Below are 27,232 nucleotides of genomic sequence, written 5' to 3'. Positions count from 1 at the left end.
CTTAGAACAGATCTAAATACATATAACAGAGATAAATACTATAAAAATAAATATTACATAATATAATTTCATTAAAATGAACATTATTTTTTTTTACAAATTCCTTTTCTTTACTGAGATTTTGGATATTTCACTCTCAGAAATGATAGCTACACTAATTATAGAGCAGAAATTTGGTTTGCATCCTTTGCTTCAAAACACTGCCTCAAGGTGTTTACAACTTCCCTTATTTACCACCCATCGCCAGCCTCAGAATATTGCTTAGTGCTACTTCTAAGAGTTGTGCAGAATAAGAAGCCTAAAATAACAAAGTGCAATTGTTTGCTCTCTTCTCAACATGTATTATGTTTTCTGCATTTGAGTTTTTGCTTATGCTATTCTGTATAACTTAAAGACCTGCTTCATTTACCTTACTCCCCTGTATCTACTCAAGTGATTCTCCAAGACTCAACTCAGATCCTGCCTTGTTTTTAAATCCTGACCATAACAGCATGAAGTTATTTCTATCTCCTACCAACTTTTAAAGAAATTACTGTATGTTAAATTCATTTGCCAATTAATCGTATATGATATTGGGACATTTCTGCAAATAAACTCATTAGTCTCCCCTCTAGCCGGAACATGACTTCTAGGGATGTAGTTTTAAACTGTTATTTAAATACTTTATCTCAATTTACTTTTGGCATGTGCTATTGAGTTTTAGGATTATAAATTATTTAAAAAGGGACTGTTTCTTAATATTATCAGTAGAGCATTTAGCTCATATTAGCCACAGTGAATATCTGTCAACTTTATTTTACTTTGCTGGTAAATTATGCAATCTGAATTCAATAATTGTTTCTATTTATTGAAATAATTTATGTACCAGGGACTATGTTGTTGCTTTACATTTCTTATTTCTAAGTTCTACAAGTTGCTTTTTCTTTTTTGTATGTTGTATGGCAAGGTCACATTTTGTTATTTTTCCACGATAGTGTCCCGTTATTGCAGCACCACTTGTTGAATTTTTGTTTACTTGTTTTCTCATTGCTTGTTTTGCTTGTTTGTTTGTTTTTTGGGAAGTACATGGACTGGAAATTGAACCCGGATCTCCCATGTGGTGGGCGAGAGATTCTACCACTGAACTACCCTTGCACTACAAGGTACTTATTTTTACTCTCATTTACAAATGATGAAAGCTGACACTACCAGTAAATAAAGGTATTAAGATTCACCTTCTCCAGAAAGTTTTCCAGGTCTTCAGGCCCCCTGTACTTGGTTTAGGTTTGGTACCCCACCACTGTGCTTTTCAGTTATACCTCTCTATCTTAACATATGCTATATAGTTAATAATTATTTGTATCTTTAATTCAAAATTAATAGAGCAGAGAGTTTCAGAAAGAAGGATCGTCACAAGGGCAAATATTGAGGGCATGTCTAGCAAAACAAAATTAAGGAAAACAGATTAGATTTTATGACATGTCGTTCATGATCTTCAAAACCAAATTTTAATAAAATAGATGGAAAGGATTCACAGGGATTAAAGAACTAGTTGTTGATGTAGATGTAAGAGCAATGGGCATAAACTATTGTTTTACAAAGCTCAGCAGATCAAGAGTGAACCAGGACAATAACTTTAGGAAATTTTAATATCAGTGAAAGTTCAGGATTTTTTAAAAGAGGGATGGCTTGTTTGTAGCCAAATGGGAAGAAAAAAAAACAAGAGAAAGAAAAAAATTAAATTTGCAAGTGTTTAGTTAGATAATTGATTGAAGGGTGTAAAATTAAGAACAGAGATGATATAAGTAGCCTTGAGAAGAGGAATACTATTTCTTCCTCAAGAGAAGGAGGATTAAACAAATAAAAACAAGAACAGAAGATGGAAATTAAGGAAAGTAGACTGCTGAATTGTGAGAAGAGAAGGAGATTCAGAATCCCAAGTTGTGCTATAGTAGAATAGCAGTTTTAGCAATGGAAAGAGAATGGAATTAGCCCAGAGATAGAATCTCAGTCACTCAGAAAAGTAGGATCCAGGGTATTGCAGAAGAGGTAGGAAGACGGAAATGGTTCTAGGGCTAGAAAATAATGGACAACATTTATAAGTGACTATGAGGAATGTGATAGGTGATCAAGCATAGACAAATAAAATAAATGCTAAAGAATAGCTAGAGAATACTGAGAATTCATCTTAGACCTCATATAGACAATAGTTTGATGTGAATATAGACAAAGTAAAATTTTAGGGTGATTTTCTTTATTTGAAATTATTGTTAGTATGATAAAATCAGGTTAAAATAAAGAAATTAGTGGACTATATAAATGGTATTTGCATATGTCTCCTTAGCACACAATCACAATTCTTTTCCAGCTCATTGAAGAAAGAAAAACTTTCTGTTAGTAAAACTCTACATTTCTTTTTTTTTTCTTTAGATATGAAAGAAACTTTCTAACATAGCAATAAATCTTTGGTTGAACCCATGTAATGTGAGAAACTACTGCTGATCCTTAAAGCAGTGTTTTTCCTCAGGGCTATTTTTTTTTTCTGTCCACAGCTCCAGCATTTTCCACTATGTAATCCAGGAATGCATTATTTTAAATCAGTCCACTCCTCTTCATTCCCCAAAATAAACGAACCTCACCTTGGACTATCGACTATGTATGAGATCACTTTATAACTAAAAATAATGTTACAAGTAGCAGTAGAACAGTCACTAATCTACAAATTTGACAATCTTTCTTGGACAAGTTCACAGAGAATGTTTTGGCTGGGTGATTACACTCAAATAAACAAGGCTGCATGTTGTTCTATTTTTCTTGAACTGGCAAAGGCAGGGCTAAATTTGAAAAATATAGGCAGGTTTCCAAAGGAAATGCATACTATACAATACTAGGAAAACCATATAGGAAAGTAACTAATTCTTACAGCTTATGGGAAATGGGTCCCATCTACTCACCCGTGGACCTCTCTTTCCTGATGGACCTGGTATACCTGCTGGACCAGGAGGACCCTTGGAAAACAAATGCCAAGACATTAGGCATGAAAATAGACAGATCTTTTCTCACAAGTATTAATATAAATTCTACTGTAACTCTTTTAAGTTCGCAGTTCTGAGCTAATGGTGATGTTATCACACATACACAATTTTTTTTTTTTTACCTAATTCTACTTTCACTACAGAAAAGGGAATTCAATTTAGGGTTTGGAGACTAACTATAGGTTGTTTCATATGCATTTCAAAGAAGGACTTGCCTTGAATAATTAAAGAACTGGCCATTATATGTTATTTTAAAAGAATTAAAACCAAATATATGTGTTATGTGTTAAATTCTTATAATGGGATTCTTCCATGTATCAAATAATAAATTTGCCTTATACCAATACAGCATACTAGGAGGTCACTAACAGAGTTAAATAATGTGTAAAACAAAGTATGAAAGTGAAATTTGACCAATTTTTAGTGTTCTGATCCTTTAAATTTACTTTTAAATATATATATAATAAATAGAAAACTATTCTTTGCTTCATCACTTAAGCATTATATTGCTTAATTAATTAATTACTTTAACAATTGAGAATAAAAAAAGAAATGCTGATTTGGGATATGACTGAGCATATATGCATTCATTCGTGTATTTATTTCATTATTATTTAGCACTCTGCTGATATAGCAATTCTTCTTGATGTTTATAGAGCATATACATACTCCATTTAAGAAATATTCATTCATTATTGCAGTAAAAGTAGCATGGGTCTTGAAGTTAGATTATACTAACAAATAGCATGACCTACTGAGCCTCATTTTTTGTAATTGTAATCTCTGTATATCTATCTTATGGCACATAAAATAAAGGTATAATTCCAGGTTGGACCTTATGCAATTGCCAATATGTGACCATTTTTTAACCTACAAAAACACACTTTCGGGCAGGCCATGGTGGCATTCTTGCCTGCTATGCCAGAGGACCCGGGTTCGATTCCCAGTGCCTGCCCATGTTAAAACACACACACACACACACACACACACACACTTTCATATAACTAAATCTATACCATGGCCAGGTTACACCCAGAAGTTTTCTCTATAAAGTAAAATGTACATTGTCTTAGGAAGAGAAGGCAAATAGATTGATGGGAAAGGGGGAAGAGGTCATTCCAAATGAAAAGTGCAAGGGGAAAAGTTATATAGCATTTTTCTCATATCTCATTCTTCTTGATATCATCTACTCTTAGAAACTCTCTGTTTTATTTACAGTCATTTGGCACTTTTCTGATACTCTTTATATATTTCAAACATTCATTTCTTTTCATTGCAATTCTTTTCCTACCCCCTAACTTTCATGTATTTTCTAATATTGAAAAGGAAGGAGTCTATTTTATTCAATCTCAAACTGAGGTAAATGTTTTAACATCTATTATTATATCACTAGTTTCTATCAAAATTGATTTTCATTTATTACTACAAAAATTGAAATTCTTTTCAAATTAGTTCTGGTTCTGCTGTTATAATCAGAATTTAGCAGCTGTTGATTTGAATTAAGACCCCGTAAAGAAGAACAAGTAGAGACTTCCTGGAAGATGGCGGCTTAGTAAGACGCGCGGATCTTAGTTTCTTCTCCAGGACACCTACTAGGGGAGTAGAAACGATACAGAAAGCGCCCAAAGCCACAACAGAGATAAAAAAGACAGCGTACCCCATCCTGGAACGGCTGGCTGGCTGAGAGAAGCAGCTCGGGTGAGATCGCCGAGGCGCGCGGGCCTTACCGGGCGGGGTGGCAAGCGGCCGGAGTTACTCCCTTCCCCCTTCCCGGGCCGGCTGGGAGAATTGGAGAGGCGGTCCCCTGAAACAAAGACGGCTGGCGCCCACACCACGCGCAGCCCCCGGACCAACTGAGAGAATTGGATCGGAAACCCCCAGGCCGCGGAGAACGGTGACGGGTGGGGGAGGCCCCTTCCAAACCCGTGACTCCCGGGGAACGTGCACTCTCTCGGGCGGGCCGCTGCCGCTGGCGCCCTCCCGCCACGCTTGTTGCCCAGGGCCGACTAGGAAATTCGGACGGGCTCTTTCCCTGGCTGCGGCGACCAGCAACCCTCCCTGCGTTCGGACCCCGGGCCGGCTCAAGCCGTTTCGGCTAGCGAACCCCCAGGACGGCGAGAGTTTTCCAAAGTTTAAGGTCCCACAGCACCTTTTACTGGTGGGACCCGCAGACAAACGGGTGCCACGAGCGCCACCTACTGGGCAGGATAAGAAAAACAGAACCCAGAGATTTCACAGAAAAATATTACAACCTTGCTGGGTCCAACACCAAGAGAAATCTGAATAAATGCCCAGACGCCAGCAGCAGAAGATAACTGTCCACGCTCAAAAGATTGAGAATATGGCTCAGTCAAAGGAACAAACCAATAGCTCAAATGAGACACAAGAGCTGAGACAACTAATGCTGAATATACGAACAGAAATGGAAAACCTCTTCAAAAATGAAATCGATAAATTGAGGGAGGACATGAAGAGGACATGGGCTGAACATAAAGAAGAAATAGAAAAACTGAAAAAACAAATCGCAGAACTTATGGAAGTGAAGGATAAAGTAGCAAACATAGAAAAAATAATGGATAGCTACAATGATAGATTTAAAGAGACAGAAGATAGAATTAGTGATTTGGAGGATGGAACATCTGAATTCCAAAAAGAAACAGAAACTATAGGGAAAAGAATGGAAAATTTGAACAGGGTATCAGGGAACTCAAGGACAATATGAACCGCACAAATATACGTGTTGTGGGTGTCCCAGAAGGAGAAGAGAAGGGAAAAGGAGGAGAAAAACTAATGGAAGAAATTATCACTGAAAATTTCCCAACTCTTATGAAAGACCTAAAATTACAGATCCAAGAAGTGCAGCGCACCCCAAAGAGATTAGACCCAAATAGGCGTGCTCCAAGACACTTACTAGTTAGAATGTCAGAGGTCAAAGAGAAAGAGAAGATCTTGAAAACAGCAAGAGAAAAACAATCTGTCACATACAAGGGAAACCCAATAAGATTTTGTGTAGATTTCTCAGCAGAAACCATGGAAGCTAGAAGACAGTGGGATGATATATTTAAAATACTAAAAGAGAAAAACTGCCAACCAAGACTCCTATATCCAGCAAAATTATCCTTCAAAAATGAGGGAGAAATTAAAACATTCTCAGACAAAAAGTCACTGAAAGAATTTGTGACCAAGAGACCAGCTCTGCAAGAAATACTAAAGGGAGCACTAGAGTCAGATACAAAAAGACAGAAGAGAGAGATATGGAAAAGAGTGTAGAAAGAAGGAAAATCAGATATGATATATATAATACAAAAGGCAAAATGTTAGAGGAAAATATTATCCAAACAGTAATAACACTAAATGTCAATGGACTGAATTCCCCAATCAAAAGACATAGATTGGCAGAATGGATTAAAAAACAGGATCCTTCTATATGCTGTCTACAGGAAACACATCTTAGACCCAAAGATAAACATAGGTTGAAAGTGAAAGGTTGGGAAAAGATATTTCATGCAAATAACAACCAGAAAAGAGCAGGAGTGGCTATACTAATATCCAACAAATTAGACTTCAAATGTAAAACAGTTAAAAGAGACAAAGAAGGACACTATATACTAATAAAAGGAACAATTAAACAAGAAGACATAACAATCATAAATATTTACGCACCGAATCAGAATGCCCCAAAATACGTGAGGAATATACTGCAAACACTGAAAAGGGAAATAGACTCATATACCATAATAGTTGGAGACTTCAACTCACCACTCTCATCAAGGGACAGAACATCTAGACAGAGGATCAACAAAGAAATAGAGAATCTGAATATTACTATAAATGAACTAGACTTAATAGACATTTATAGGACATTACATCCCACAACAGCAGGATACACCTTTTTCTCAAGTGCTCATGGATCATTCTCAAAGATAGACCATATGCTGGGTCACAAAGCAAGTCTTAACAAATTTAAAAAGATTGAAATCTTACACAACACTTTCTCGGACCATAAAGGAATGATGTTGGAAATCAATAATAGGCAGAGTGCCAGAAAATTCACAAATACGTGGAGGCTCAACAACACACTCCTAAACAACGACTGGGTCAAAGAAGAAATTGCAAGAGAAATTAGCAAATACCTCGAGGCGAATGAAAATGAAAACACAACATATCAAAACTTATGGGACGCAGCAAAGGCAGTGCTAAGAGGGAAATTTATTGCTCTAAATGCCTATATCAGAAAAGAAGAAAAGGCAAAAATTCAGGAATTAACTATCCATTTGGAAGAACTGGAGAAAGAACAGCAAGCTAACCCCAAAGCAAGCAAAAGGAAAGAAATAACAAAGATTAGAGCAGAAATAAATGAAATTGAAAACATGAAAACAATAGAGAAAATCAATAAGGCCAGAAGTTGGTTCTATGAGAAAATCAATAAGATTGATGGGCCCTTAGCAAGATTGACAAAAAGAAGAAGAGAGAGGATGCAAATAAATAAGATCAGAAATGGAAGAGGAGACATAACTACTGACCTCACAGAAATAAAGGAGGTAATAACAGGATACTATGAACAACTTTACGCTAATAAATACAACAATTTAGAGGAAATGGACGGGTTCCTGGAAAGACATGAACAACCAACTTTGACTCAAGAAGACATAGATGACCTCAACAAACCAATCACAAGTAAAGAAATTGAATTAGTCATTCAAAAGCTTCCTAAAAAGAAAAGTCCAGGACCAGATGGCTTCACATGTGAATTCTACCAAACGTTCCAGAAAGAATTAGTACCAATTCTCTTCAAACTCTTCAAAAAAATCGAAGTGGAAGGAAAACTACCTAATTCATTCTATGAAGCCAACATCACCCTCATACCAAAACCAGGCAAAGATATTACAAAAAAAGAAAACTACAGACCAATCTCTCTAATGAATATAGATGCAAAAATCCTCAATAAAATTCTAGCAAATCGTATCCAACAACACATTAAAAGAATTATACATCATGACCAAGTAGGATTCATCCCAGGTGTGCAAGGATGGTTCAACATAAGAAAATCAATTAATGTAATACACCATATCAACAAATCAAAGCAGAAAAATCACATGATCATCTCAATTGATGCAGAGAAGGCATTCGACAAGATTCAACATCCTTTCCTGTTGAAAACACTTCAAAAGATAGGAATACAAGGGAACTTCCTTAAAATGATAGAGGGAATATATGAAAAACCCACAGCTAATATCATCCTCAATGGGGAAAAATTGAAAACTTTCCCCCTAAGATCAGGAACAAGACAAGGATGTCCACTATCACCACTATTATTCAACATTGTGTTGGAGGTTCTAGCCAGAGCAATTAGACAAGAAAAAGAAATACAAGGCATCAAAATTGGAAAGGAAGAAGTAAAACTATCACTGTTTGCAGACGATATGATACTATACGTCGAAAACCCGGAAAAATCCACAACAAAACTACTAGAGCTAATAAATGAGTACAGCAAAGTAGCAGGTTACAAGATCAACATTCAAAAATCTGTAGCATTTCTATACACTAGTAAGGAACAAGCTGAGGGGGAAATCAAGAAACGAATCCCATTCACAATTGCAACTAAAAGAATAAAATACCTAGGAATAAATTTAACTAAAGAGACAAAAAACCTATATAAAGAAAACTACAAAAAACTGCTAAAAGAAATCACAGAAGACCTAAATAGATGGAAGGGCATACCGTGTTCATGGATTGGAAGACTAAATATAGTTAAGATGTCAATCCTACCTAAATTGATTTACAGATTCAATGCAATACCAATCAAAATCCCAACAACTTATTTTTCAGAAATAGAAAAACCAATAAGCAAATTTATCTGGAAGGGCAGGGTGCCCCGAATTGCTAAAAACATCTTGAGGAAAAAAAACGAAGCTGGAGGTCTCGCGCTGCCTGACTTTAAGGCATATTATGAAGCCACAGTGGTCAAAACAGCATGGTATTGGCATAAAGATAGATATATCGACCAATGGAATCGAATAGAGTGCTCAGATATAGACCCTCTCATCTATGGACATTTGATCTTTGATAAGGCAGTCAAGCCAACTCACCTGGGACAGAACAGTCTCTTCAATAAATGGTGCCTAGAGAACTGGATATCCATATGCAAAAGAATGAAAGAAGACCCATCTCTCACACCCTATACAAAAGTTAACTCAAAATGGATCAAAGATCTAAACATTAGGTCTAAGACCATAAAACAGTTAGAGGAAAATGTAGGGAGATATCTTATGGATCTTACAACTGGAGGCGGTTTTATGGACCTTAAACCTAAAGCAAGAGCACTGAAGAAGGAAATAAATAAATGGGAACTCCTCAAAATTAAACACTTTTGTGCATCAAAGAACTTCATCAAGAAAGTAGAAAGACAGCCTTCACAATGGGAGACAATATTTGGAAATGATATATCAGATAAAGGTCTAGTATCCAGAATTTATAAAGAGATTGTTCATCTCAACAACAAAAAGTCAGCCAACCCAATTACAAAATGGGAAAAAGACTTGAACAGACACCTCTCAGAAGAGGAAATACGGATGTCCAAGAGGCACATGAAGAGATGCTCAATGTCCCTGGCCATTAGAGAAATGCAAATCAAAACCACAATGAGATATCATCTCACACCCACCAGAATGGCCATTATCAACAAAACAGAAAATGACAAGTGCTGGAGAGGATGCGGAGAAAGAGGCACACTTATCCACTGTTGGTGGGAATGTCAAAGGGTGCAACCACTGTGGAAGGCAGTTTGGCGGTTCCTCAAAAAGCTGAATATAGAATTGCCATACGACCCAGCAATACCATTGCTAGGTATCTACTCAAAGGACTTAAGGGCAAAGACACAAACGGACATTTGCACACCAATGTTTATAGCAGCATTATTTACAATTGCAAAGAGATGGAAACAGCCAAAATCTCCATCAACAGAAGAGTGGCTAAACAAACTGTGGTATATACATACGATGGAATATTATGCAGCTTTAAGACAAGATAAACTTGTGAACCATGTAATAACATGGATGGACCTAGAGAATATTATGCTGAGTGAATCCAGCCAAAAACTAAAGGACAAATACTGTATGGTCCCACTGATGTGAACGGACATTCGAGAATAAACTTGAAATATGTCATTGGTAACAGAGTTCAGCAGGAGTTAGAAACAGGGTAAGACAATGGGTAATTGAAGCTGAAGGGATACAGACTGTGCAACAGGACTAGATACAAAAACTCAAAAATGGACAGCACAATAATACCTAATTGTAAAGTAATCATGTTAAAACACTGAATGAAGCTGCATCTGAGCTATAGGTTTTTGTTTTGTTTTGTGTTGTTTTGTTTTGATTTTACTATTATTACTTTTATTTTTTTCTCTATATTAACATTCTATATCTTTTTCGGTTATGTTGCTAGTTCTTCTAAACCAATGCAAATGTACTAAGAAATGATGATCATGCATCTATGTGATGATGTTAAGAATTAATGATTGCATGTGTAGAATGGTATGATCTCTAAATGTTGGGTTAATTTCTTTTTTTCTGTTAATTAAAAAAAAAAAGAGAAGGGATAATTGGAGATGAAGGGATACAGACTGTACAACGGGACTGGATATAAAAACTCAGAAATGGACAGCACAATACTACCCAATTGTAATGCAATTATGTTAAAACACTGAATGAAGCTGCATGTGAGGTATAGGTTTTTTGTTTTTGCTTTTTTTGTTTTTTTTTCTTTCTATTATTGTTTTAATTCTTATTCTGTTGTCTTTTTATTTCTTTTTCTAAATCGATGCAAATGTACTAAGAAATGATGAATATGCAACTATGTGATGTTATTAAGAATTACTGATTGTACATGTACATTGAAATGATTTCTAATTGTTTTGTTAATTCTTTTTTTAATTAATAAAAAAAAAATATGTCAAAAAAAAAAAAAAAAAAAAAAGAAGAACAAGTAGGAGAAATCAGAACTGATATGAAAAACTAAATGGAAAATTAAAACAAAATGTAGAGTTTGATTTATCGCCCCTACTATATTCCTTTTTGACAAAAGAAAATACTATTTCATTCCAATTTAAAAGGCAGTTAATATTAGATACTGGGGGGGGGGAAGAAATTACATTTCATGACATGACTGAAATTATTCAATTGTCAATAAACACTAAATTAAAAACAATTTTTACATGTCTTCACAGATTTGCATTTCCAGATTTTTAAGAGATTAATAATAGAAACTTTCTAGAAACTAGAGAAGCAAAGAAATTTTTTACAGTGTGACTTTTCTGAGGAGAATAAATTATCTTCTGGAAATAAGGTTAAATACTAGAAGAGGCACTCTAACTGTTAGGTTTTTGGCTATTAAGAGAAAGTATAATTCAATAAAAGGAGCAATGGCTTTGTAATAAGCCATCTCGATTTATGTCATGCCTCAGTCATTTACTAGCTTAATGACCTTGGACCAGTTAGCTACCCTTTCTAAGCCTTGGTTTCCTCATCTTTAAAATACTGATAATAAAATCTATCTTTCAGGATTATTGTGAGCATTAAAGTTACTGTATATAAAATACTTGCACATGCCTGGTGCATAGTAGGTTACCAGAAAATTACAGTATAACATTCTTAAAGTATGCCTTAAACCACATTCTTACTGTGGTTATTTATGAAGAGGTTGCCTGAGAAAATTAATGTCCCTCCCCAAACAGCAAATGTGAGCTACAAGGGACAATCAATGAATTATTTAGCAATGTCTTTTCTTCAGTGGAGAAATGTTTGTATACGTGGAAGAGTATGAAAGAAGAGTAGCCACCTAGTTTACTGAAATTTGTGTCTAGAATAATTAACAAAATGAATTAGGACATGAGTAAAATAAAACCAACAACAAAAAATGTAGTCTGACTTAGGAACTAACAGAAAACTAATAGTGAGAGCAAGGGGAAAATTGGAGCAACATGAGGCTACAGAAGTAAGCAGGAAAAAAATCACCGCACAGGTCATGGTAAGCAATGTTGAGTTTATTCTAAGTGCTTTTGTCTTCTGCCACTGAAAATTCTAGAGAATTTTGATAAAAGATGGCAGGGAAAAGACATTTTTTAAACTAACCTCCCTTTCTCAAAACAGCAAAGACACCAAAAGAAGAAAACACTATCTCCAATGAAACAAGAAAGGATCACAACCATAAACCACAAAATATGAAGATTTTCTCCCAAATGCCAAAATACTTTGGGGCAAGGAAAGATGTTGGGACATGAGGAAAAAATATATATATATACTTGAAAATATATATATATACACCACCTCTTCAAACCTCAAACCTTGGATAGGTTACAGCCATCTTTAAAAGTATATCAGTTCCTGGGTTTGTTTCCCGGTGCCTGCCTATGCCAAAATAAAATAAAAGAGTATCAGTCCTTAAGATCCATTCCAACAATCCTTTAATTACAGTGATAAGGTTTAAGGAGATGGGCAAGCCACAGGAGAAATAATGCATGTCTCTGTAAAGAGCACAGCTACAAACAGTCAAAAATAGGGACAATAGAGCTGAAGAGGAAGAACTAAGTCATTTTTAAGATGTACAACCAAATCTCCTAATCACGGGCAATTATTGGTGGTGACAGGGTATAAAAAAACAAGAACAAAAGATTCACCAAATCACTTCTCAGAGACCCTGTGATATAAAGGGATTCACAACATATTGTATATGAAAATAAAGGTAGATATCTCTCTGGGAGAGGACAAAGCAAATATGTTAAGATAGTGTTTAAGGCAGTAATCTAAATTTTTTTTTTTTGTAGAGAAGAAAAAAATTTATTCATGATCTTGCAAGAACAGGCGCACAACCAAAATGTGGTGGCTGGAGTGATAATAAATTATTTTATGTGATAGAATGCCACAGATTTTATATGCTAACTTAGCACACAGGTCCCTCCCCTGTTACTCCAGCAATCTAAATTAAATACTGTGTACAACACCATCTTAGTTCCCTTTGCCACTCCCTATATTCTATTCTAAAACAAATAGCTGGCCTATATAGATTAAAAAATAAATAACAAGAAAAAACAGCATGGAACCTATACACAGGTATGGGGTGGGAGGTGGAGGCAATGGGAATAGATGAAAATCAATTACCAGAAGAGGAATTACCCCTGCAACAGTGAAAGAGTATAATCCCAAAGTTCACCATAGGCTGAAACAAATTTCAAGATGACATTTTTCTCTAAAAAGATAACTCAAAAAAAGAGTTGCAAAAGATAAAAAAGAACAACTAAAAGAAATGAAATGTGAACTGGGAGAGCTTAAGAAAGATATGAAAGAAAACATTATAGATGAAAGCTAGTCCAAAGCAATAAAACTGATAAATTACAACAGAAAAATCTATAAAGGGATATGGATATAGGATAAATGAATTCACACAAAATGAAATGGAAAAGAGTAATTACATTGACATGATTGTAGAGAAGATGATAAATACTGTCATCACAAAGGATATTCAACATAGGTATTTTAGTGTGCCGTGCCTGAAGAGTACAGAAAAATGGAAGACAAAAGTATTTGAGGATATAAGGGGAGACTTTCTTATAGCAAATATAAATAATCTTCAGATCAAAAGAATACCAGAAAGAATGATACAGAACCTGATCGATATGTTTAATGGCTTCAAAAGTAAGAATTTCAAGAGCATAAAGCAGAAAAAAATAATCACCTACAAGTAGGAAATAGGCTAGACTCAAAGACTTTACACAGTAATATCCACTTCAAGAAGCAATAAAATAATCCCTACAAAGTTCAACATATCATCACCATTCACCCTCTCATTAGCTTTCTGGAATACACTGTTAGTCTTCTACACTACCCTGAAGTTGGATTCTCAGAGTTCAACAATAACTTTCCCATCAGAAGGTGCAATGGATTTCCCCAGCTTTTTCTCAGTTCTTACCCTTTTTGACTTTGTATTTTGGGGGGGTCTGTTGATAATTCTTCTTGAAACTCTCTCTTTGGGCTTTTGTTATAGTACATTATTCTTTTATCCCATCTCTCTGATTACTCCATCATAGTTCTTTTTCTTTCTGTATTTTAAAATCAAGCTTTTTCCATGATTTGGATCTTGGCCCTATGCCAAACTTCTTTTCTTGAAATATTATGCAATCCTATAGCTTCAGCTTGACCTCTCTTTTTCACTTCACCTTCTTCAACTTTTCCTGCAGCTTACTGAATTGCCAACAGTCCCTTAAATGTTTTAAATTCTTATTTTCCTCTCCTAAAATTGACTTCCTCCTTTAATTACTGTTTTTAGTAATGGTATCACCATTCTCCCAATCTCTCAGACTTAAAAAACTTGAGCCACCTTTGATTCTCTCCCTTCGATTGGTCCCAAGTTCCAATTATTTTCCAAGTTCTACCAAATCTTCCTTCAAAATTTTTTGAATTCCACTTTTCCTTTGCATTTTAACTGCTACCCAGATAGATACTGTCCTAATCATGTAACACCAACATGATAACAGGAACTTCCTGTCTGTTCTGGGTACTAACACCAAACTAACTTTCCTATTAATCCCCTGCTTAGGAACCTTTAAAATTCCAAATTGAGAACAAGATAAAGTCAGAACTATCAGTTTGACAATTAAGACTCTCCACAACCTGGCCCCATCTATCTCAAGTCTTTATTTCCTAAACATTATCCAGTCTAATATTGTGAAAGAGTTTAGACCTAGAAGCAGAAAACTTGGGTTCAAATCCTGGCTCTATCATTTACTAGCAATATGATTGTGGGTAAGTAAATCAACTCCTCTTGGCTTCAATTTCTTCATATGTGAAAGATGATACTAATAGCATCCTTAATAAAGTTGTTTTAAGACAAGATAATGTATGTAAAGGGCATAGTAGAGTGGTTTCCACAAAATTGGAACTCAATGATAGCTATTATGCTGATTTCCCTATATCTAAAAAGATCAGTTCTTCTCCAACTTTCAAAACCTTATTCATCTTTTGAGGCCTAGATCATAATTAATTTCATCCACAAAAACACATCCTGAATAGCTCGGCCTTGTAATCTTTCATAGGGATTCTCTCAAAAAATATTCTTTTTCTTACCTTTGAACCTCCCTTCCCCATATATTTGGTTTATATCTCTCACACTTATCATACTTTTCAGTAAGTACTTATAGACCTCCTTTATACTTTATCCCCATTATTGAAAAGTAAACTTCTGAGCAATTGACTGTGTTATACACACTCTGCCTTGTGCATATAGCAGAGGCTAAGTAATTATCTATTAAATATTATTGTTTCACTTACCAATGTTGAAATGACAATGTTTGAATAATGCTTACCTCATCACGCTAACTTTTTCTGTAGAAAGTAAATGGCTTCTATACTCTTTAACATTACCTGCCTACTGGCTCAATTTTATATACATATGTTGACAATTAATTGTTGCCATTGAAAAAGAGTTTTTCATTTCTCTATAAAAGTATATTCTTCAGGCTTTATTTTTAAATCTCTAAACATTTACTCTAATAAGAGTTGCTCAATACCTATCAAATCACTTCCAGAAATAACCACAAAAGAAACACAAGCTAAGCAAGTCGCATCATCCTCTCCCTTTCTATGGTTTCTGAAACTAAAGCAAATGACTCAAATTTTATTTCCATCAAATAAAGAAATACTTTAAGATATATTTTAGTCTGCTTGCAATTTTGAAAAATTAATTATAAAAGACATGTAAGTTGATTATTTAAGGTATACAAATATGAAAGGCAAAAATGATGTTTCCAATGTTGATTTTAAAGAAGTTTTTAAATGGTTTTTGAAATTTCCAAATGTTCTCTGTGATTGTACCTACACAACAAAAGAAATTCAGAGATGCAAAATTCAGCCTGTTATCTCACAATTTTTTTTTTGTTTATACATTATTAAATAAATGATATGGCTGATTTTTTCCATTCAATGAACTGAAAGGCTTACTTGCCATTTTCAAGTTAGGCAGAGGAGCTTTCATTGACCCATAAGTGTAAACTGTCTATATAGTTAAAACATAATAGAATATGTTACTCTTCATGATAATTAAATATTTCATTTAGAATAGTAATGTTAGGGTTTGTTTCTTCCCAATGATTCACTGCAAAATAATTTCTATCTAAAGTGAATTTAGACTCTATTTTAATTAATTTAATACTATTTTGCTAGATAAATAGTCTCATTTAAAGCATTTTCCTTTAGTCTACTATAACTTTTTATATCTAACTCTCAACATAACTATGCATTAAGCCTATGATTCTTATAAAGAATTTTGAATTTCACCTGAATAAGAGTAACATATAGTTTGCCCACCACCTTGCCAGAATTAAGCAACTTTTTCAGCCTACCAATTTAAAAAAAAAGTACAATATTTTGGCCAACATTTGCATTCTGGTTGGATGTCTTATAACAACTATAAATTCATTCACAAACCAACAGATCTAATCTGTTCAATATTGTTCAGACCAGAAAACTCTCATTGAAATGTATGGGAAGCTAGTACATTAAGACATATTAAAAAAAAAAAAAAAAACTTACAGGAGGTCCAGTATCCCCTTTTGGCCCTCTTAGATTCTCCATTTCAAGCACTGTATTAAAATCATCATAATAATAATAATCATTCAGCTCAGGTTCATAACTATTTTCGAAGAGGTAAGTAGCAACAGCATCAAATTCCCCTTCTTTCCTCAGATCAAGGTGATTATCCATAGATGGCTCATCTGTCACTCTATATAAAGTTGCATTTAAAATCTGTTGCATTTCCATGAGTTCATTAGTGTGTAGATTTGCTGTAATAGCCTTCTTGAGATTATTAATTGTATCTTGTTTTATATGTTGGAGAAGAGATGACATCTTAAATGGTGAGAAATCAGTTACTCTATAGCCATGTTGTGTGATATTGCTGGACACATTTACAAGAGAACTAAATTTCTCCTTGTTATTCACTCTTGCCTCACTGGAGCGCTGATGGGTCACTGGCAGGCTTGAATTTTTCTGAGTATATTCTTCAGTGATCATTTCTTTGACTTGAATTCCATGGGTCACGAGATCCACAGCAGAGACATTCCCTGAAGGAAGAGAAGTTAACTGAAATCTTGGTATCTGGTGTTCTTGTTGTTTATACACAGTTGCAGAATCATTATTTATGATATTTGGAACACTTTTGCCTTCAGTAAGCGCATGCTCTGACAGTGTTTTTTCACCATATTGTTTGGGGAAAGGAGAGTTTTCTGGTGTATTAATTGGTACCATAGTTGTGTGAGGAAGGCTTGTCTTGGGTCGGTATGTATCTGTTTGGTGACACTGCTGTTTCACATATCTGCAATAGTTTGCAGATGCTTCTGCAGAAGGAATAATATCCAGCTGACATACTATTCCTTCAAAATGAACAGAGTTATTATTTATACTTCCTAAGGTAAACACACTATTAGAATCAAAGGTCTGAACTTCTGAAAGTATCTCTCTGTTAAAATAGTTCTTTCCGCACTCAACAAACATTGAGACAACTTTGTCTCTAATATTGATGGCAAACGAATGCCATTGCTCATCATGAACACTGTAGTTGAAAAATACAGACTGCTTTCCCCCGATGTATACTACCAGTTTTTCAGGTAATAACTGGACTCCTAGTTGCAGTCTATTTTTATTTCTAATGGTGAATAGAAAGGCATTGTTTACTGTATGTGACTGTAACCCAATTAATATTGTGAATGGCTGGCCTAAGTTGATGGGTAAAATTTTCATGAGAGGTGACTCAATATAAGCAGCATTTGTTAAAGCGACACCTGATTCGGTTAAATGGACCCCCTGAGGTAATGGTGTAGATGATGACGGTACAGCAGTCACTGATGACGAGTGTCCTACACCTCTCCCTCCAAGGCCTAGTTGATGAAGAATATCTATGCCTGGAAATTAAAAAGAGAGAAAGAAAGAAAGAAAGAGAGAAAGAATCTTACTCTTATGCATTCATGTGTTCATATAAATGTTTGAGTATGAGAAAACCTTCCTTGTCTATCAACAGTAATTCCTAAAATAAGCATACTTCATCAATAACTAATTTCCAGGGAACAAGAGATAGGGAGGGGCTATAAGATATTATATTCAACAGTTTGAATGAAGCACACACACACACACACACACACACACATACCAGTATCTTTAAAACCAATATTTAATGAATCAATTAGTATAGTTCTCTCATTTTTTCCCAATCAACTGGAAGTCTTATTTGTTACTCCAATGAATATACATGTTTAAAGAGTCCCAGGTGTCATTTACTTCTTTAATTTAAAACTCAAAATTGTATGACATATAATAAAGAGAAGCTGGGGTCTTACTACACTTGACCTTAGACAAAAGGCCAAGAAACAATTGAAACTGGGCTCATAGTTACAAAAAAGAAATTTGTAATTTGTGAACCATTTCATAAAGTAAGTTCATAAAATCCTTTAAACTAATTTTTTAGGCTGTTTTCTCTTCCAGCCTTTTGGGAATTTACAGGTCACAAAGATGCCTTCCTAATGCCTAATACCTTAAGCCTATGCGATACTTGTTAAGTATTTAGGTTACCAAATCCTTTTTATTATTGCCTGGACAAGAGAATTTAAATTTCTTTTATTGGCAATTATCATACTTTTTCTCTTTCTTCAAAGTTTCTCTCTCTTCCATTTTTTTCCCTGTCCTCTACATCAGCTTTTACCCAAACAATGTGTAGACGCTTTCCTAATGTTTATTATATTGTATGAATTTTATATAATTATGGATTTTCTAGTTTGTTTACTGTATTCTTACTGATAGTAAACTGCTTATCTCTCTAACCCAATTATAAGCTCTTTGAGGATGATTTCTACATCTGATTCATATTTGGATCTCTATAGCATCCTGCCTTGCAAATTGTTCTATAATTTCTAAATAAATTATATATACTGTGAATCTGATCAGCTATCACATTCATCTTAAATGCCACTTGTAAAGAGTGATGAATCCTCTTAGAATGGTTCAGTAAGCCATATGATCTTTATTATTCACTAGGTTATAAATCTCCCATTGTTATCTTTCCATATATATATATATATATACAGTTCCAATCAGATTTGAAAGAATTGTTCATTCATAGTTGTGATAAGGGAGGAAATATTTTTTGAAGATTTGCCAGAAACACTGGGCATCATCCTAGTTTTTCCTTTTCTAGAAAATTGGTAGTTATCTGATAATTAGTATTCATGACTAATAATAGTAGACAAATGTATGGTGAATTTCAGATTCATGTCTGCCAATTTGATACAACAATGAACTAATTACTTGAATATTTCTCATACATAATCTAACCATGAAATTTAATTATTGATATCAATATTAACATCATTTTAGTATTAACTAAAATATTTTCTCATAAGAGAGCTTTAAAACACACTCAAGTGTTAAAACAATCATCATTTTATTCATAAAACAGTTGTAAGTTATGACAGTTTTAAAGGCTATAAAATGCTATATCTGTTATATGGCAGAGTCTCTCAAATTTTCCCACAAAATATTTCTAATAGCAGTGGAAAATTATATGCACTTCCAGAAGCTTGGAAGGGTATTTTAAAGCAGCCTATTATAAACTCAAAAAATAACTTCTCATGTTTTATAATAACAGTATATGAAAATTTTCATTTTGCTCCATAATATGGCTATTTGTTTTAATATATAATATAAAACCTACCAAATCAATTAACGACACCCACCCTAATCTTCAATGAAATCTTACACTCCTGAAACATATGCCATGTCTTGTTTGTAACTTTGAGTACTTTGGCCCAGTGCTACCTGCCCCTGAGGGTATGCATGTCTTGATTTGAGAAGTAAGCTATGGAAGAAACATTGCTTCTGTGAAAATCACAATGCTTAAATTTAAAGTATGTATAATCATAAAGTTTGTGAAAGTTTAATTCTATGATCCTAGATAGGCTACCCTTACACAAAGGTAGAGTCTCACCTATGTGGAATGATATTAAGGGCTACTTCTTGCCCAAAGTAAACTCTCTTTGCATTTAACAGTAATTTCTGCCATCTATTGCGCCTCAATTTTCTGATCCTATTAAATGGAAATATTATTGGGAAAGGTATTATTTGAAAACTTTAGAATGCATATATGTGTTTTCAATATTTATACATATATCAATCTATGTTTCCTTCAATGCTATTTCTATTTGCGTTTTATGATAGCTGGGATTTTAAAATCAAGTGTCTTTGAGCATGTATTATTCAATAAAATAGCTGATACTGAACCATCCTTGCATTCTTAAAATGAAATCTACCTGATAGTTGTATAGTATTTTTTGATACCTTCCTAAAATCATGACTAATAATTTATATAGAATTATTGCCCCAGTAATTATCAGTTAGTTCTGATTTGTAGTTTTTATCTTATTGTACTATGTTGAACTATAATATTGATGGGTTTTTCTGTTTTCTATGGCCTAGAACAGTTTAAATAACTCATTATCTTGTATTTTCTTTTGGTTTATTTTATTGTTCTTTACCTAATTTGTGAAGAGAGTGCTTGGATTTTTTTTTCTTTCTTTCTTTCTTTCCTTCCTTAACAAAGGCACTTAAGCAATAAATTTTTCTTGGTACAGCTTTAGCTATATTCCATAGATTCTGATGCAATATTTTCATTTTTGATGTTTTCTAGAAACTGCAATTTTTATCTATGTGTTAGACAGATTCAGTTGTCAACCTGGCCAGGTGAGCATACCTAGTTTTGTTGCTGTGGACATAAGCCAATGGTACGTGAACCTCATCTGTTCCTAATTACATCTGCAGTCGGCTAGGAGGTGTGTCTGCTGCAATGAGTGACATTTGACTTAATTGGCTGGTGCTTAAATGAGAGAGCACAACGTAGCACAGCCTAAGCAGCTGGCATCCCTCATTTCAGCACTTGCAGCTCAGCCCAGGCCTTTGGAGATGCAGAAAGAAGTCACCCCGGGGAAAGTTGTTGGAACCCAGGGGCCTGGAGAGAAGACCAGCAGAGACCATCCTGTGCCTTCCACATAAGGAAGAACCTCAGTGGAAAGTTAGCTGCCTTCCCTCTGAAGAACTAACAAAATAATCCCCTTTATTAAAAGCCAATCCATCTCTGGTGTGTTGCATTCTGGCAGCTAGCAAACTAGAACAATCTGTATTTTCCTCTAGCCCAAATTTTTAAAGAAAAATTTAAATTTTAGTAGGAGAAACTTTTTTGTATTTTATTTTATTATTAAAACCTAGTGTAACAACAGTGTGATTGGAATATGTTTTCTAATTTGTATTCTTCCTATTTTTGACACTTAGTTGTCCTAACAAATGGTTAATTGTCAGTCATGTTTGATACGTCTTTGTAAAAGTGTTTCGGGGCACAAAATAAATGTTATTCTTCATTGTTAATATTTATATTCTCTATATCTTTATTTTATACAAGTAATCTGTCATTGACTGAGAGGTAAAGAAGTCTCTCACCACTAGTGTTTCTATTTGAACATTCATTTCTTATGGTTTTGCTTGACGAATATTGATGACATGGTTATTAAGTATGGATGGTAATAAAATTCACATATTCATTGGGCATTGACACCATTTAGTATTATAAAAAAGATCTTTTTTAGTTTACTGAGTTTTTTTTTGTTTGTTTATTTGTTTTGGCATAACTTCTACTTTATCTTGTATTAAGACCAAGGCTCTTGCCTCCTCCTGCCGCTCCCTCCCTGGCCACTTCCTTTTTGTTTGCATTTGCCTGATAGACCTTTAGCCATGCTTTTATTTTTATCTACTTTGAAAAACTATGTTTTAGGTAAAGAGGAAGGAGTTGGATTTTGTTTTGTGACCCAATCTGAAAATCTTTTTCTTTGAATATGTTAAATATATTTATATTTATTGATATGATGGTTTGATTAATCAGATGTCATATTATTTTATTTTATGTTTTCCCAATTTACTTTTAAAGTCTTTCACTATGTGGTTTGTTTCATTCACTTTTTTTGTACATAATTCTTTTGAGATTGAAGGTTACCTTTTAAATTATAAGTGTATTTAATGTCCCTAGTCCTTTTTCTTTAGACATATCTATTTCTTCTTTCTTATAAACAATGTTTCCTTTTCCTTACCATCTAATCAAAATAAGTATTTATATTGTTAAATATCTTTATATTTATTTAACTGATGTATCACCTTTGGATAGTATTTATTTTCCTGTTTCTGTAGATGAGGCATTCAGGAAAATCTACTTTCCATCTTTTTTTCTACTTCTTTCATTTTTTGTTGGTTACACAATTCCTACAAAGTTAGGGCATGTGGCATTTATACTCTGTTCTGTCACTGTAATTCTCACATTAAAAAAAATATTTCTGATAAATATATCCAGTGCTCACTGCCAATCTTTTGCAGTAGTTTCCTTAGTCATTTCATTTTCATTGAAGTTTATCCTCCATTAGTTTCTCCAAGAAGGGTTCTTGGGAATAGCATTTCTTATGTTTGATGTTTCAAATTTGTTTATTTGTAGCCTTATGCTTTAAGTGTCACTGGATATGAATTATTCTTTCCTTGAATATCTTACTCATCATTGTACTCAGGGGTTGAAAGTCAAGACTGAGAAACCTGTAATTATCTAGTTTTTTTTTTTATCCTAAATGACTTGATTTTTTATTAGCATCCTCAAAAGATTTTTCTTTATATTTGAAGTACAGTGATTTTATTAGGATCTGGCTAACCATTCTGAATAAATTTTTCAGGTGCATAGTAGGTCCTTCTTTGAATAGACTGACATCCTCTTTTATTTCAGCAAAGTTTTCATGAATTATATCTTTGAATATGTACACTATTCCACAATTCTGCTTTTCTTCTTCAAAAATTCCTATTTTGAATATGTTGATCTTCTATATCTATGATTTCTCAGGGATTCTTTTTAATATGTTTTTATCTTCAGTTCCTTTTATTTCCTTTTTCATTTCTATCTTTACTGTGTTTTCTACAATGCCTAATTTCTTTTGGTGCTCTGTGGTGGTTTGAAGCTGTACAAAAAGATATTAAGTCTAATCCACTACTGTGGGTGCAAACCCACCGTAAGTAGCATCTTTTGATGAGGCTACTTCAGACAAGGTATAACCCACATCATTCAAGATGATCTTAATCCTATTATTGGAGTCCTTTATAAACAGAATAAATACACAGAGAGAGAGAGAGAAAGCCAGGTGAGCAAAAAAGCTGAAATCATTGAAACCAGAAGAGAAGAGAGAGACCAGCATTCTCCCCCACGTGCCTTGTCATGTGACAGAGACAGGACTGCCGGCAGCTTGTCTTCTGGAAGAAAACATCATCTTGATGATGCCTTGATTTGGACATTTTCCTGGCCTCAAAACTGTGAGTGAATAAATTCCTATTGCTTTATCCAAACTATTTCATGGTATTTGTTTAGAGCAGCCTAGGAAATTAAAACATCCTTCTTCTGATTTCCTCTTAATTTATTAAAAATGTTTTATTTTTTAAATAACTTCTTTCCTGTGTTCTGCAAGCTCACACTTCTTTAATGTCTTACCATCTCTTCCTCCTCTTGAGTTCTTACATTTATGCTTTATGATTTCTTTCATAGAGTGATTGTTTATGGTTTCTTCATGGGAAAACTTGGGCAGAATTTTCATATTAGTAGCAACTATTTTTTGCATGCATTCTCACTTGTGCTGCTTTTTGCTACATTTTTCTTGTTATATCTTTCTATTCATTCTATGCCAGCTTCTTTTAATTGTGTTTTATTTCCTAGTCTAGCAGTTTATAGAAGGACACTGTGGGGAGAAGAGAGAGGGCCATTATTGCCTTCCACATCTCAAAACTCAAAGGTTCTACTTCAGAGTTACCAGTTGTTCCTTCTAATGGTTCCTTTACATAACCTTTTCTGAACCAAATATTATCCGGGCAGACTTCTACAGTCTTTTTCATTTATTTAACTGAAAATTGGTAGAGCTGAATTTGAACCCAGTCTGGCTTCAAAGTCTACACTCTTTAACTGCTCCACTATATTGCCTCACAGCCACTGTTGCACGCATACCACTCCACACCTCCCTTGGCAAAGCTCAGTAACTAGTCACGGCAGAGTCATTTTTCTTGCACAATAATCTCACAAGGGAAAACTCTGTAGGTAGCCACTAGAATTGGTACATGAGGTGAAATATAATTGTTATCCTAGTCTTAAGCTTTCATATTTAATGTGCATATGTTTAGCAAATGCTTTGAGCAGATGTTGATAGAAATGAGAATAGAAAACTCCTAAGGGTAGAAGGAAAAGATAGGAGGATTTAGGGAGAGCAGCTTAAAAAAAAAGAAGCTATATGATCTTTGGATGGATGTTTGGATAAGATAGATATATAAATTAAATAGATAATAGATAAATAGATAGACAGACAGAGACAGATAGATAAAGAATAATACAGCAAATGTGGCAAAATGTTAAAAATTGGTGGTTCTGGGAATTTTCATTTTGGGTTTTGTATTATTTTTGTAACTGTCCTATAAGTTTGAAGTTATATCAAAATAAAAAGTTAAAAAAAAAGAAAAGAAAGTTTTACCAAAGGATAAAGATTTTAATATTTAACTTAGGCCTGGCCCTGGATATCACCAAATTATAATTTGGGGTTAAATTTAGATATTTGGTACCAATGTGCATAACAATAAATGAATACATTGTCTATAGGAATATACTTGTCCAATAAGTGGCCCTATTTACAAAATCAATCCATTTTGTGTCACTTAAAGATCATGTTATTTAAAGAATATCACATATCTACCAGGAACAATATTAGTGCTTTAAATTTTTTAAGAAACTAGCAGCATTTACTACATTATTTTTGTACCAAGTACTGCTCTAAGAGTTTTACTGTAAAGTCACTAATCATACAAGAACTCTGTAAGGTATGTATAATATTATTCCCATTTGACAGTTATAAAAACTAAATCATAGAAAAGTTAAATAATTTGCCCAAGGCCGCCCAACTAGAAAATGGAAGAAGCAGGATATGAATTTACACAGTCTCTAGAACCAATCTCTCACAAGGTGATTTTTAGGAATACTTATGTCATCTGCTAGCAGAACTGGTTATATCTCTTTTCTCTATTTGCTTCTTAAATGGAGAATAAATGTTGGCATCACCAAGACAACGCCTTTCTCCTTTTACTGTAAACACTAGCCCTAATGACTTCATCCAAACCATGGTTTCAACAACCACATATGCTGACTCACAAACCTCTCTTCTGGGCTTGCATATCCAATTGCCTATTGAACTTATCCAGTAGGGATTAGATATCCCACAAGTAATTTTAACTCAATATATTTTCCCCAAATTTCATTCCTCTTACTTTAATGTCTCTCTTAGCGATGAGCCCCACAACCATACCACAACCAGAGTTATCTTTTATATACCTTGTAAATTCTATCTGGTCATTCCCCTGATGAAAATCCTCTAATGGGTTACCATTACCCTAAGAATAGAATCGTGTATGAAACCTATGGCATTTGCTCTTTATTATCTCTCTGATCTGATCACCTACTATCTTCAACCCAGTTTGCTTTGCTCCACCCAAACTGGTTGTTTCTTATTCCTCAACCAGTTTGAAGTTGAATGTTCTACACCTTTAGTTCATTCAGATCTAGGTTCAAATTTTACCCCCCTCCCTAAAAGGCCTTCCCAGGCCACATTAACTAAAATACAAAATAACTTTCCTTTTTGCCCCAATTACTTTCTGATGTCTTATCATGCTTTATGTTTCTTCATTGCACCAAAAATTTGAAGAAAAATGTTTTAATTTATTGCTTGTCTCTCTAAGATGAAATGTGAGTCCTTAAGGGTGAGGTTTTATCTTATTTCACTGCTGCATTCCAACATATAGAACAATGATTAAAACAAATTAGGTCCACAGTAAACATTGGTTGAATCAGTTAATTAATCCTGTCATTTAACCCAGAAACCTAGTAATCATCTTTGATACCTCCTTCTCATCTATTCTCCATATCTATTCAGTCATCAAGTTCAACACAAATCTTTGATGAACTCTCCCTACTTCTTAGTCAGACTATTACATTACCCTCCTACTAGATTTCTTTGCCTTTTCTATGACAAGCTTATCTAGTCCATCATCCACACTGCTGCTAGAGGTACCTTTCTAAATTACAGAATTGAATAAACATTTAGTTCCTGGCAGTCCTTCCCATAACACATCAGTAGATCTGGTAGCTTTTAGCACAAAACTCAAATTTATTTTAGCACTAATGATCTGATTATGCTTACATTTCCAGTCTCACATCTCATACTTTCCTAATAAGCTTTCCACTTCTTAGTTCATGCTAATTGTCAAAGGCTATCAATTTCAAAGGTCAAAACAGGAAGAATTAGAATGTAGACAATAAGGGAAACTTTCAGCAAGAAAGTTTATAGTAAAAATAAAAGGGAAACATTAAATAACATGCTCTTTCAGCTTTGTGGATATCCTGTTAAAAAAAGTTCTTTTCCCACTTTTGACCCCCATACTCCCTCATTAAGGAATTAGGACTCAATTTTAAAATTATTTTTTGCATTGATTTTTATATGAACTTTGTGTGTGTGTATATGATATAATTAACAAGACTAAGCAGATTCTGATTAGCATCATTTGGGAAGGTCCCTATAATTGTGGGTGGTATGGTGCCCTTACTGCAAAACTGTCAAATAGTGCAAGAGTCATGAAGACCCCTTGATCCCACTTTTCTGAACCCTTCCTTTCTATCATGATAGCAAAATCCCACGTTACCTATGTAGTAAAGAATTTAACCTTGCCTGAAGGGAGGCCTGGCCTTTGGCCTGGGCTCCTGGGAGGTAATCTCTAAGCCCTTGGAACATCCTACCTGATGAAAGTATTTTGTTTACCTGTGGGCCTTGGCCACACCAGGTAGTCTAACAATGTGATTTATTGTAGGAGCATCAGCTGGACCTCCAGAAGGATTCGAGACTGTGTCTACCACATGAGACTTCACGGATGTCTACATGATAAAGTCCCAATAAAGACTCAAGACACCAAGGTTCAGTTGAGCTTCTCTAAGTGACAGTACTATGTGTATTGTCACACATAATTACCAGGAATGTAACCACTGTCCATGACTCTACTGGCAGAGGAAAACTGGAAGCTCTGTGC

General features: G+C 34.4%; 1 protein-coding gene across 1 annotated transcript in view; it reads right to left on the bottom strand.

Moving 5' to 3' along the window:
- COL24A1 (collagen type XXIV alpha 1 chain) overlaps positions 1-27,232 on the bottom strand; it is a 427,584-nt gene that overhangs the window by 385,532 nt on the left and 14,820 nt on the right. Inside the window, exons 3-5 of the mRNA XM_077119355.1 lie at positions 17,845-17,964; positions 16,598-17,127; positions 2,934-2,987 (exon numbers count right to left, since the gene is read on the bottom strand). Of these exons, the coding sequence (XP_076975470.1) occupies positions 2,934-2,987; positions 16,598-17,127; positions 17,845-17,964 (704 nt within the window). The remainder of the gene's footprint in view (positions 1-2,933; positions 2,988-16,597; positions 17,128-17,844; positions 17,965-27,232) is intronic.

The sequence above is a fragment of the Tamandua tetradactyla genome, chromosome 11, assembly GCF_023851605.1.
Source record: "Tamandua tetradactyla isolate mTamTet1 chromosome 11, mTamTet1.pri, whole genome shotgun sequence".
Lineage (NCBI taxonomy): Eukaryota > Metazoa > Chordata > Mammalia > Pilosa > Myrmecophagidae > Tamandua > Tamandua tetradactyla.
Note: the sequence above shows the minus strand (reverse complement) of the source record. Positions and strands in the feature narration are given on the sequence as shown.